A 13,859-nucleotide genomic window follows, 5' to 3' on the forward strand; every position below is an offset into this window, starting at 1 on the left:
AGTATTTTGAGTACTTTTACTTTTAATACATTTTCCTGATGTTACTTACATACTTTTACTTAAGTAACATTTTCAATGCAGGACTTTTACTTGTAACAGAGTATTTTTACAGTAGGGTATTAGTACTTTCACTTAAGTAAAGGATCTGAATACTTCTTCCACCACTGTGCTTAATGCCCATCACATAAATGCATTTTAATATGGTAAATAACTGAGCTAATTAAGTACCCACACATACAATGGTATTATCATAATAAACACAAACTTAGCACCCTACTTCAAATGGATTTAACAGAACATTCAGTCATTTTTGTGTATTTCATTTCATCATCCTCGGGGTGTAGGGTTCCAATATGCACGCCTACAAAGGATTTTGGGGGTTTCATCAGGAGTCACCATCGATGAGATAAAATCACAAACAGAAACAAGTTCAAGCATGCAACATTTACTATGAATCCGTTGGCCGTGCGTATCCAATTTGAATCCCATACGGGAAAGAAGTTTAAGGTCTGAATCCAAAACCAAAAGAAGAATAAAGCTTCACAGGAGGATGTGAAACATAATTTTAAAAAAAATGATATGTTACAGAAATCACATTTGGTCTGAGTGAAAAACTGCCTCAGTGAGTTTGTTCCTGCTTCTCCTGTGAACTGAAGCCACAGTAGTGTTAAACCATAAGAGAGAAGTGGTATCTCAGTGCCCACTTTATAGTCTTTTTATCACACTCTACTCACAACTCTACAGCTAGTGTCTCTTTAAAACTTTCACCAGTCTGTCCTTTCTCTGTATCCACATTACTGATGATTATTTATCAAAAATCTCATTGTGTACATATTTTGTGAAAGCACCAATAGTCAACCCTATAATATCGTCGCAATATCAATATTTGTAGGTATTGGGTAAAAAATATCGTGATACTTGATTTTCTCCCAGCCCTAGTTGTAAATAGCAATTTATGCTTCTGCGTTAAATCTATGCTGTGGCTTCATACAAAGGTACGTGGAGACATGGACCCTACGCCGGACCCTACGCCAGACTCTACGCCAGACCCTACGCCGGACCCTACGCCGGACCCTACGCCAGACCCTACGCCAGACCCTACGCCAGACCCTACGCCAGACCCCTGACGTGCACCTTTCGAAAAATTTAACTACACATCGCAGCGATGCACGCGCTCAGCCGTGGCTTGGTAGAGTTGCATCCCCCCCTACTCATTTCCTGATTCTCCTTCTCCATAAACAACATGAAATCAAGGAGAGGGTTAACTTTTCCTGCTAAAGATTTCGCTCAATGGTGTTTTTTGCCTCCAACGGCGCCTTCCAGGCAGCTAACCCTAACCTTAACCCTAAACATAACCATTGCCGCGCTGCCTGGGAGGAGACGTTGGGGGCAAAAAACACCAAAGACCAAAGATTTCTCACCATGGTCAGAAAAGCACAGGGGAGACACTTTGTTTCTCCCACTATGCCTCTCTACTAGCTCCGAAGCTAATCTCCGTCACTCACTCTACCAGCCAGTCCTTACGCACACACACACGTCGATCTCTTTAAGAGAATACTCTTAAAGAGATCGACGCACATCTTGCCAACATAATTCACCTACACACCCCCCTCCTGGTCTCTCAGGTCTATTAACCAAAATCTGCTATCCACGCCATGCACTCGTCTGAAGCCATGTGGGGATAGAGCCTTTGCCGCTATGGCACCCAGACTCTGGAATGCTCTGCCAACCAGCATTAGGTTTGCTGAGAATGTGGACTGTTTTAAGGGACAAGTGAAGACTCACTTGTTCAGGCTAGCTTTTGGGTAACCTATGTCTTTTATTTATTGATAATTCTATCTGTTGTATTTGTACTTTATTCTATTCTTAGACTATGTTCTACTATGTTTTATCGTCTATGCACATTGTAAAGCACTTTGTGACCCTGTCTGTGAAAAGCGCTGTATAAATACATTTTACTTACTCATTTACTTACTTACTCACTAGAACACTAAATATGTATTCATCCGCAGCTGAAAATAGTCCCAAACAAATGCACTAATTCCTCCTGTTTGGCTAAGGTTTGTTTGTGCCCAGCTGTTTTAGCAGATTACATATTATATAATATGTTGTATATCTGTGAGCTGTTGTTAAATATTTACATCTATATGTCGAGGTGCAGTTTTAAATCACCGTGGTATGCCTTTAATTGTGAGAGAAAATGTGCTTTTAATGATGTTGTGCTCATGCTTAACAGCTAAATGATCCCTGTTGCTACTTGTTTTACTTTCTTTTTCAGTGTTAGATCTTTATCGTATGATCCAAGTTTCCCAAAATTGACATCATCCAAATGCTATGATTACATTCAAAAATAACTTTCGGCTCAGCGATTGTGTTTGTGATGGGAAACCACAACTCAAGCTACATATGGGTCGAAACATTTCCCCTTCAGCCGTTTTCAGAACAAAACGAGGGCACACCACCTATTGATACCAAATATTTAGCTGACATACATTTTTGCACAATATCTGCTACCATTGTAGTTGGAGTGTAACATACATTAGAGGTTTGAGTTTGCAGCTGCAGCAGTAGGATTGTTTATCAAAGTAAATTACAACATTTTAAACTTGTTGCGGTATGTATGACAATTCACCTGGGGGATGCTGTTGTCTGTAACATTTGTCAGATGATGATGCAACTTTTTTTTCAAGCAAAATAAACAGCAAATTTGTTCTTCTAAAAATAAAATTGCACGACCTTCTTTGTCAGATTGCAGCCACAGAAGTTTGAATTATTGCTGATTCTTAATGACAAAACTTTGAACTTTTCTGTAAGTAGAATTCCAATTTCAGAAATGACATTTCAAAATTCGAAAAAAAATGCAAAACCTCTCCTGAAATAGATTAAGCTCACGTTGGTGTTGTCAGACATACAAAACAGTTTGTTTCTTCCCTCATTTAGTCTCATTTTACAGCCTAGGAAAATGTGCACATTTACCTTATTTTAGACGCTCCTAACTGCATTAACGGTCCCCTGTTCTTAATTGTATAAAAAACTAAAATTGTTATTTACGTGATGTAAAGATGTTAATGAAACGGCACGAAGATCTGCTGAAGACGGAGAATGGTTAGATAACAAATGAAGTCAGTTCATAATGTCAGTTGCCAGGCTGCCCAAAAATGTACACAATACAAGAGGAAGTGGTTTCCAACGGATGTCAATTTATGCTTTTAAAGTCAAATCCATGAGTCACCTAAAAAAATGTAAGTGTTTGGTGTTTGTGTTGGGATTCATTTGTGTTTTGAAAATCTTGAAGTTGCGGTCACGATTAGCCTTTATTTTTTGTTTCTGAAGCTGTTAAAGCAGAATAAGAAATGCACTTCTCTCTGTTTGCTCTAAATATAACATTAGATATGCTTGCTTTGAAAGTAGATAGGGCCCCTTGGATCACTTCCTTGAGAAACCATAAACACACACACACACAAAGGAGGTGATCTACATGCTTTGACAGGAAATAACCTTGATAATGGAAAGCGCCTGTTCTTCTTTCTTTTTCATATGATGAGGATGTCGATGAAGATGGCTGCTGTCTCCACCATCTCTCTGCTCCTGCTCTGCTGCTTCGCCATCTCCCCCGCAGGTACCGTACAATTCAGCAATTCCGTTCCTCATTAGGATGTTGTAATTTGAGGATTTTAAGGATTTCAATTTGACTTGAAAATTATACCAGAATGTATTTTCCTTTAGCATCAGACTTCTGACCTACTTCCTGTAACAGTTCTGGATCTTAACATTTATTTATTTATTTTTTTCATATGATTTTTAAAAAGCAAAACGTCTTTTCTCTGGCCAACTGAATACTCTTAAGTGCTTCTCAAATGTTTTCCTTCTTTTCTGTGCTATAATATTGTGTGTTGAGTGGAATAAGGGTCTTGAATATGTTTCAGCCCTGGATATATTCTACTGTCCTGTACAAATCATATATTAATGCCAATCATTTTCCAATGCATGCTATAGTGTTTCATATGTGCTAACTTGTTTTACATTTCCAGCCATTACTTGTTTTTTATCATTACACATTAATAAAAGTGCATTTGGTACATACTCAACTAAACAAATAATTAAACAGTTTTTTTTGTTTTTTTTTAAGTAGGAAAACAGATTAGATGTCTGGCATTGATGCAAGATAAACAGTAAATGGGCCAAAACATGCAAGAACAGTTGACCGGTCCTTTAAATTTGACTATTGTTTTGACAAAAATTCTCAAAAACTAAATAGACTAGATCCAAATTAAAGGCTGTTTTCGAAATCAGTCAATTATGAAGTTGATTAATCGCTGTGGCACAAAAGAGGAGCTAAAAAAACGTTCATGCGACTGTGGCTAAAGTCACTGACATGGGCAGGGTTGAGTGTTCAATTCCCGCTGAGAGTGCTGTTGAAGAAGAATGACTTGAAACAACTTCTATAATATGAAAAGGTTGGTTTCCATCCATAAGGGTGTATGTGTGTGTGTGTGTGCATTAGTAAGCATAAATGTACATAGTTTTTTTTTTTTTTACATCCCGTTAGCTGCTACTTTGTCGAAAAAGGCAAAGTTTGTGATTGCGGGTGAATGCGAGTTGAAAACCTCTGCCAGAACTATACCATAGTTACACAAAAGAAATCATCAAGCGGCGTTAACTGCAGCAGGAACACGCTGCTGATGTGGTAACGTCGGTCTGAAATGAGGTTACAGAGGACGAACAGGAAGCAAAGCAAAGTCGCTTCAGTACAGGTGACCTAAAGAAACAGCAGTCACACAATACAGAGAAGCAACGAGAACATTCCACCAGCTGAAATAATAAGAAAGAATACATGAATATAAAATGGCATAAATGCAGTAAATAATAGCCACGTTTTGGACCGTTGCATGATACAAAACATTGATACAAAATGAAGATAATTATTTCACTAAATGAGAGTTTTTTTGCCGTATAAATACATTTCACTGGAATTGTACCTTGTACGATTTCACGTGACAAAATTGATTACATCGATTGATTAATATGAAACCTTAAATTGTCACTCAGCACTTCTTTTTTAATCCTTTTTGTGTATGTAAATACTGTTCAAATATGCAATACATTTGTTTCAAAGAGTATGACATTAGGAGTTGCTGATCAAAACAATACAACTATAAAATAGTTTTTATGTTTAAACTTCAGCCATTACTTGTTTTTAATCATTGCATATTAATAATTAAAAAAAAAATGCATTTGATAGATTCTCACCTGAACATACGATTCAGCACTTTTAGCACTTTTAGCTGTTTCAGACAAACAGTTTGATTTTTGAAATGTCAAAGTTGATGTTTGGCCAGTTTCATTGTTGCAGCCTCTGAGGTGTGAAGATGTGGTGTCATAGAAATAGCGTTCTGCTGTTGCTTCCTGGAAACATTTTTTTTTTTTGAGGTTATAAAAGGTCTAACCGTCTTCATTTAGATTCACAACTTTTGATAAGAAATGGTTTTGCTTGTTTTAGGCTCATTATCCCGAGATAATGGTGATATCTTGAGATACCAAATTGTTCTCTTGTGATCAGGACTTTATCACCTCTATCTTCAGATATAATAAATACTGCCCCTAATAGTTCTGGGACTTTTAGTTTTTGTCAAAAACTGAGACGAACGAGTCCTCAAGACTGACAGAAGAGGCACAGAATCTCATCCCAAGACATTTCCTGTTAGTCACGTTACATTAAAACTGTTTGTGATATATTTAGCAATCTAATCTTTATAGGTAAAAATAGGCTTAAACATGTAAATGTGAGAAGTCCTTTAAGAGTGGGGGTTATGGGTAATATAAATGTCTTAACTTATCTTTCCACTTCACCAACTTTTAGATGTCATGAATTACATCATTGAACTTCCTCTCAATTTTATTTAACTTTATCAAGGATCTAACTTTAATTTGTGGGGTTTTTTGATGATTTCAACTTGTATCCTGCTAGATGTGATCATCAGATATGCAGTAGTATAACAATAAAGAGAGAGATGCTACCAGCCAATCAGAGTAGTGGATCGTGTTTTAAGCAAATCGTTGTTTTAAAGATTCATACAGCTGTTTTTGTACAGGTGGGTGTGGAGCTCTGGAAACTTTGATTAAACCACTATAATTGTGGGCTGCTATTATTATCATCATACTGATAGTTATATTTCAAAAGCACATTACTCCATGACAATCAGAAACAAAAAGCAATTGTCATTTAGATTAAAAGCCGCGCCATGATTGGAGCATGGACGGATTACAATATCGCACATATCCTGGTATTTTTATTATTTATTCATTTTATTTTTTTTAAGTGTACTTTGGCACTCTAACACGTGCGAGAGCAGTTTCCCGCTGACCTTTACATTTTTGTAACTGTCACTTAAATGAAGACATTTGAAGACACTTGCTTGACTAGTGACTCAAATGTGTGTTCCAAATAAGGCCCTAAACTGCCAATATGTATTTTTATTATTATCATATAGGAAAATATTAACGTTCTACCTCATCGGATGTAACCACTAATCTCCTGTGGGTTACCTTCACAGAAAATGAAACTGTCAAAGATAGATTGTGTGATTGCAAATCAAATGTTCAAGCCCCTTTCTACAACACTTGTAGAAAGGGGCTTGCTATGTTATTGATTTACTTTTTATATAAACCAATAATATATAATACATATTTAGTATATTTAAAAAAAATATAGGTTATGTGTCACAATTGGGGACAGTCACTAGTCTGCTCATCATCTGCAGCACATGGAAATGAAGGTTGGACGTTGAGACAGACACACATATGGGAGTGTGTTTTGTGGTGCATGGCTTTTTTAGCAGACTGTGGTCTGAACTGAGACAACAGGATACAGTACATACATCATCGATCTTCAGTGCAATCGGCCTTGGTGACAAGGTGAAAAGATCTGCAAGACGGCTGCTGAGTTTCCTTTTCATATGCTTTTGTCAGTTTCAGATTTCATGTATGAATGAGTAGGGAATGAGCAGCTTAAAATGATAAAGAATAAAAAGTGAAAAATGAAATTAGTTCTACTTTGTAAATACACAACTGAAAAAAAAAACTATAAATAACTATAAATCCAAACAACAAATAATAGGCAACCAAGATACGTAAATAACGGTTGTCAATGATTTGTCAGAGACATGAGTTAATCCAAAGTTTTATAGTGAGTTTCATTTTGAAGTAGCCACATTCCTACTCAGACAAAAATGTTATAAGCATTTCTGTTAATTTTGGGAACAAGTCCTTTAACTTTATAGACTGGGTAAACCCAGCCTGATTTGCCGGTGATTTAATTTCACCCTGCAGCTCAGACTGGAAACCTGTACGTTTATCTATCCTGCTTCCGTTACAATTTTGCGGGAACCAATCACAAACTGGTTTATCTACCTGGCGTGCTATTGGCGGGTTTAACACGATGACGATAGAGAAGCGACCAAGCAGCTTTTTGTTTACATTCGGCCACCGAAGCGCAGCAACCCGTTGATGCCGCTGTCGCTGCTACGTCACCCGGATCGCTGGTCTGATTGGTTGAAGGACTATCCAATTGGGTACAGAGTCATTTGAACTGTGCCCGTTGATCACGCCTCTTGTGCAGTAGAAAATATAGAGCAGACTCCCCGGACTAATGTTCAATCTTAAAAGATCGAGTTTGGTCTGGTGAAAGCCAGACTATCAATTTTATACTTTGTATATACATAACATTTGCAGTTATGTAATTATTAAAGCCATAGATGTGCAGGCGAGGTGGCTAAAATGGAACTGAATTATCCACCAGTTAAGGTTAATCCACACCGGTAGCTTTTCTTTTCTTTTTTTGGAATAATTGGAACTTGTTGTTCTTAATCGCTCAGTTTCACCATGAGTGGCCCTACAGTGGGTGGGGGAAACAATCAAACTAGTGTCGTTTTATTTCTGTATACTCCTCCTCATGTAGCCTACTTGAAAAACTATTTTTTTGTTCACTTCTGTAATATTACTCAGCCTTTTGTCTGACCAAAACCCAAAGGTAATGGGATGCTGTTGGTTGGCGGTAACACCACACTCTTCGGCTGTAACAGACGAGGCTGGCATTTGTCATTATGTTGGTTCCCCTGAGATCTTACTGCTTCATGCTCAAAAAGCGTGATTTGATCTGAAAACAGGAATCTTGTATTGGATATGGGAAAAAAACTGTGAGCCCACAGTAAATATGTATCATTAACCACAAGTGTTTGACACAAAGGATATTCATAGTCCCCAGAGGATGAATCCTAATGTTTGGCATACATGGCATTGACTGATTCTCTGTATTTCTTCACCTTTCTTTCTCTTCCAAAGATTCTCAGGATCGTTGCGACTACAATGCTACAAAAGGAAAGGACTTCACTGTGCCTCTGTCCTCAAAACTGGAAACGTCTCACCAACTACAATGGAAACACAATGATAATATAATCTTAAATCAAAGACAAGGTGGCACTGTTGTCGTGGGGAAGAAGGAGGACATTTCTACAGATGGTTCCCTGATACTGAAGAATCTGAAGGAAAGCGACAAGGGGATATACACCCCACAATTGTTTAAAGAAGATGGAATTCAAACAGGGAATCTGAAAAGCATACATTTATGTATATTTGGTAGGTAGCAACAAATAGTCAGTACATTTACCTTTGTTCATTCAAGCATATATTGATTACTGATACTGTACATCCCAGAAACAAAGCTCCTAAACCGTGTTTACTGTTACCTTATCTGTTGAACATAGTCACATATTCACACAATATGAACATGAAATATTAGTAATAGGTGTGTTGTGATGCATCAGAAGCTGTTTTAGGCATGCAATTTAATCAACAAATATCAGAGAACTAAATTTGGTTTTAATACGTTATCATTAGTTCAGATCACTACATCTGTTTTCATATTTTTCTTGTCATTGAAATGATAATTAGTGTTGTTACAACGCATAATGAGCTTGAAACAATCTAATCTGCTCCACTCAGACCATGTCCCGAAGCCTGAAGTGACGAAGGATTGTTCCTTACCCTCTGTCACATTTACCTGCAAAGTTCCAGCTATGGTGAGAACTAAAGTACAATATGTTGTATTTACTGTACAAAGCAGCGTAGGGCCACACTGTAAGTGAAGTATTATCCAAATGATCCCACCTATAAAGATGTGTTTGTAGAAGCCGTAGACAGAGAAAGGTTTGTGACCGACTCCCCCCCCCTCCTCTATTACCAAGCTTGAGCACTTACATACAGATGCTGCTGTATGGTTAAGGTTTGGGTTTCTAATTTCTGGTTTTATTATGTCATCAATATCATGTTAGTTCATTTTAGCTGTCTGCTGTTAACAACCATTATCAGAAACGACAGGGTAACAGAATACTCTCTCTCTTTCAATACATGTATATGTTTTTGTTGATGTTTGAGCTCGGCAAATGTGCATGTCCTCCACACAACGAGGAAACATTTGTCATTTTGCCAAGGTAAAAATCTAAATTTAAGCTAAAAATTGTTTAAAGGTTCTCACACTGCAAAAACAAATATTCGTACTGGATATTCATATTTACTACTTATCTTAGTCCTTGTCTGTCTGGATAACTAAATCAAACCCTAATTAAATAGTATGCGTCCTTAAAAATGTGTTTTCTGTTACACTTAAAGGTCTACATATTGTCATTAACCCTCTAATCCATCCGTTAATGACCTCTTTACCAAGGCCAAGGATCTCAACTTTGCATGGCTTCAGAACGGCAACGAATTAAAGGAGAAAGCCAAGAATCTGAAACGAAACGCCAAAGAGGTGGAAAAAGATTCCTTCCAATGCAAAGTTTCCAACCCTGCCAGCTCTGAGACCAGTGGCCCTGTTACACAGGAGCCGTGCTATCAGGAAAGTGAGTATTATCCAGTGGTTAGAACAGCCTCATGTCCCTGTGACTTATACCTCTCATATGATGGAAATCACAGTTTGATTAAATGTGGTATATGCATGGACTAGAATTGATTGCACACAGAACAGCATTGATAACAATTGCTCAGTATTAAGCAGGTTGTTTATTGGAACACCTTCATCCTAAGTGGAATGAATTTGAAGAAGAAATAAATAGACTTCTGGGGGAAGCACAATCATTTTGTTGGATCATCGCATCTATCAATAAATTCTGACATATGATTTAGCTTGTAGAGAAGTGAATCCTCTCAGTGAACCTTCCCTGAATAAATAAAGGTAAAAAAGAAACGAAAAAGAATTGTCAGCCCACCTATTAACCGACACCACTAAAATAGCCATTTTAAGAAATGAAAAAGAAAATACATGCAATCAGTACTTCAATCAATTCAATGTGTTTCTTCTCTTCCTCTTTCCTTCCTAAGAGTCCATTTTCCCAGAAACATTATTCGGAATTAATATCTGGATTGTCATTGGCGCCGGAGGAGGTATGTTTGCTCTAGCAGTATCTTTTATCAGATAGTGTATACTAATACATCATTTGACCTTTTTATATCTCTCCTCATGGCGTGCTGTACAGTATGTGGTGCCACTGAAATACTATAATATAACTTACCCTAATCATTGTTATTATCCATCCTCATCAGGTCTTGTTGTGGTGCTGATAATCGTCGTTATTGTTTGCTGCGTCCGCACAAAACGGAAAAAACGCATGCAACTGAAGGGTAAGGTTTGTTTTATTTCATAATAATAATAATAATAATAATAATTCATGTTCAAAAATGGCCTCAACCTTTGCACTTATCATTACCTTAACCTAAGCTATTTGTAATGATAGAATGTGTATTATTTATAATATGTATACTCAGGGGGTGTCAGACTGGGGGTGGAAATGGGACTGAGTACCCAGGGCCCTCATGTGAGGAGGGCCCAAAAAGATGCTAGAATGAATAGCTGTGGATGTGGGGGAGAGGCCCATAGAAAATATATTCCTACAGGGCCCAGAATTGTGTATACTGTATATATTCAAATATACGCATACAACAAATGGCTCTTAAGTGAAGAACTTAACCCCTTGTGTTTTCCTCGGGTCAAATTTGACCCGTTTTCAAAGTTTTTTTTATATCACAAATATGGGTTTCTTTCAACCAAATTGCCCCAAAATAGCATCGATGTACGTTGAATGGCGATCTTCGCAGGTAAAATCAATGATTATTGTCATTCATCGTTTTATTAAATTTCATAGCATTTGAAAAAAAAATGTTTAAATGGTTTCAAAACAGCATCCTGACTAAACTTTGACACAAACAGTGTGTGATCCACTCAACATCCTCTGATTTTAACAATTACTCAAAATAATTCATAGTTTCTGCAAAAACATTAGGTATAATGTCTCATACATTAGGTGTATTGACCATGACTAAAAGAAAAAAGAAAAACGCGTTGAAAAAAGTGACAACTTTTACAAAAATAATCAAAAACATCGAAGAAAGCGACAAAAATGTGGGGGAAAGAAACCGACAAAAAACATTTCAAATTTTGACAACAAGTTCATGGTCGACAGGAAGACAACACAAGGGTTAAAGTTAAACAGCACTTTTATTTTCTTGCCAAAATGATACGAATGAAAAACATGTAATGAAAAGATACACGTTAAAGATCAGGAACCGTCATCTATGCTTATTTCCTCAATCATCAGACGAGGGGGAGCTTCGTTTGGCGTGGACCAATGACCAACAGCATCAACATCATCAACATCAACATAATCATCCTCCCGATCCACATCATCACCGTTGCCAGCAGCAGCCAGCCGGCCACACCGGTCCTCGCCAACATCGCTCCAAACAGCACCGCGAGCAGCAGCAGCAGCAGCAGCATCTCCGACCTCTGGACCCGCCCAGCGCTCACCCTCAGCCCAGCCCCCGACGACCTGCACAGGTAGGAGCTTATAGTGGATCTGAGAACTCTTGCGTCTGCTCCAATTATTATTTATAGTCATAGTTCCACTGTCTTTATTGTTACTATAGTCTCGCTTTGCCAGACCGTCCTCCACAGCGCGCTGAAGAAGAGTCTGGCTAGTCCACACAGCATTCGGGGATGGGAGGAAAACGTGCTCTGGTTTAATCGTATTTCTTTAAACCAATCACAATCATCATGGGCGGTGCTAAACTCTGCACAAAGTCGCTGCAAAACAGTGGTACAAGAAAAAACTCAGATTTGACAGATAGTCTAGCTAGCTGTCTGGATTTACCCTGCAGAGATCTGAGGAGCAGTTAACCATAGTCCTCATAAATCCACCAAATTTAAAATTCCAACACAAACCAAAAGAAAGCAGAAGGAAATAGAAAATACATGCATCTGGTGAAATTTCCTGCAGCACCGGAGCAATCCCGGAAGTGGAACGCGAAGGATATAGACTATTGTTACTATAACTGCCACTGTTCATCATTCCAACTGCTATAACTATTATGAATCCTATTCTCTATATCTGTATATCTGTATCAGTGTCTGTAAAGAGTCAGGGTCTGTCCGAGGTTTTTGCCTAAAACAAAATGTCCTCGCCACTGTTGCACCAAATACTTGCTCGTGGGAAATGATTGGGTCTTTGTAAATTATAAAGTGTGGTCTAGACCTACTCTCTCTGTAAAGTGTCTTGAGATAACTCTTGTTATAATTAGATACTATAAATACAATTGAATTGAACTGAATTGCTCTGACTCCCATTTTTCACTTCCCCTCAGGCCCCGAGACCAGTTGATAAAACTGATGACGAGCAGCCTCCTCCTCTTCCTCAGCCCAGGAAGAAAGCTGCCAAAATACCAAGAGTGTGACACCATGTGAGTGTTGGAGTTCAAGAAACCTAATCACTCCCTTTTCTTTTCTTTTCTTTTCACTTTCTCAGTATTACAATTAAATTACTTTATTATATGTGATAACAAATGGTAACTGTAACCTTGTTTAATCTTGGTAGAGAGACTATTAGGTATAAAAGGCCATTATTGCAAAAATAATGAGACATTACGGTCATAATCTCAAAATATTATTTAGAGTCCTCTTTAAAAGGGTTATTTTTGTACTTTTCTAGTTTTTTTTAACATACAAGTCATCTTCTTAATACTTGAGTAAATTACATGTGTATTGTGTCAGATGACATAAAAATCATCTTCTCAGAAGGATGTATGATGGAACTCTTAACTCCCCTCTGACATGTTGACTGTATACATATATATATATATATATATATATATATATATATATATATATATATATATATATATATATCGAGCCTAAATCAAGCTGTAAATACCTGGGTGCTATTACAAAATCAAGGAGCGAGAATTTACTTTCAGCAAGAAAGCAAACACGCCTATTTCCCTGAATGTCAAACTATTCCTTCAAACTAACAATACGTTATTTATTATCTATCTCATTTCGCATGAACATGAACAGTTATTTTGTTCCAGTTACTGTTTTTTTCCTCCATGATTTTACTTTCTTTTCCTACACTTTTTATGTACATTTGTATGCAGTTCTTTGTAATTTCTTCTTTTGTATTTGTGTTGTGAACTGATGAATAAACTAAATGTTGTTTCCAGGTCACATTTTCTTTACCGGACAAACTATGTTTTTTTTTTTTGTTTTTTTTACAAACTTGATCATCCTGCAATGTTGGCTTTTAAAAGGACAGAGGTTAATTAATTATAGTAATAATGCAGATAAATGTGTTTTTATGCAGTTAAGATAACAGATAACAGATCATGTTTTTTAATTAAATGGTGTAAATTCTGATGTGACTTTTCCAGTGAAATATAAGCGGGGGAAACGGCGTCATTTTCACCACTGCAGCTCGCGGTGTGTTTCTATCTCTGTGTGTGTGTGTGTGTGTGTATTATTGTCACATATCCTGTGT

The 13,859-nt window shown here is 37.3% G+C and overlaps 1 protein-coding gene and 1 long non-coding RNA gene across 4 annotated transcripts in view; one reads left to right on the top strand and one right to left on the bottom strand.

The window, feature by feature from the left end:
• The window catches only part of si:ch211-132g1.1 (T-cell surface antigen CD2), a 35,583-nt gene extending 22,460 nt beyond the window's left edge, over window positions 1-13,123 (top strand). The window contains exons 3-10 of one of the 3 annotated variants that reach the window (XM_031292154.2): window positions 3,546-3,619; window positions 8,341-8,634; window positions 9,001-9,077; window positions 9,722-9,896; window positions 10,375-10,437; window positions 10,597-10,674; window positions 11,649-11,887; window positions 12,691-13,123. In XM_031292154.2, coding sequence (XP_031148014.1) covers window positions 3,546-3,619; window positions 8,341-8,634; window positions 9,001-9,077; window positions 9,722-9,896; window positions 10,375-10,437; window positions 10,597-10,674; window positions 11,649-11,887; window positions 12,691-12,780 — 1,090 coding nt within the window. In that variant the 3' untranslated portion in view covers window positions 12,781-13,123. Of the gene's footprint in view, window positions 1-3,545; window positions 3,620-8,340; window positions 8,635-9,000; window positions 9,078-9,716; window positions 9,897-10,374; window positions 10,438-10,596; window positions 10,675-11,648; window positions 11,888-12,690 lie in introns of all 3 variants that reach the window. The other 2 variants (XM_031292155.2, XM_031292156.2) reach the window with 2 other exon arrangements.
• On the bottom strand, window positions 1,348-6,630 carry LOC118494494. Its single transcript, XR_004896654.1, has 3 exons — window positions 6,617-6,630; window positions 2,142-2,143; window positions 1,348-2,055 (listed from the first exon to the last, which is right to left on the bottom strand). It is a non-coding gene; the product is annotated as an uncharacterized LOC118494494 (long non-coding RNA).
• Window positions 13,124-13,859: the final 736 nt, after the last annotated feature.

Source organism: Sander lucioperca, chromosome 24 (assembly GCF_008315115.2).
Source record: "Sander lucioperca isolate FBNREF2018 chromosome 24, SLUC_FBN_1.2, whole genome shotgun sequence".
Taxonomy (NCBI): domain Eukaryota; kingdom Metazoa; phylum Chordata; class Actinopteri; order Perciformes; family Percidae; genus Sander; species Sander lucioperca.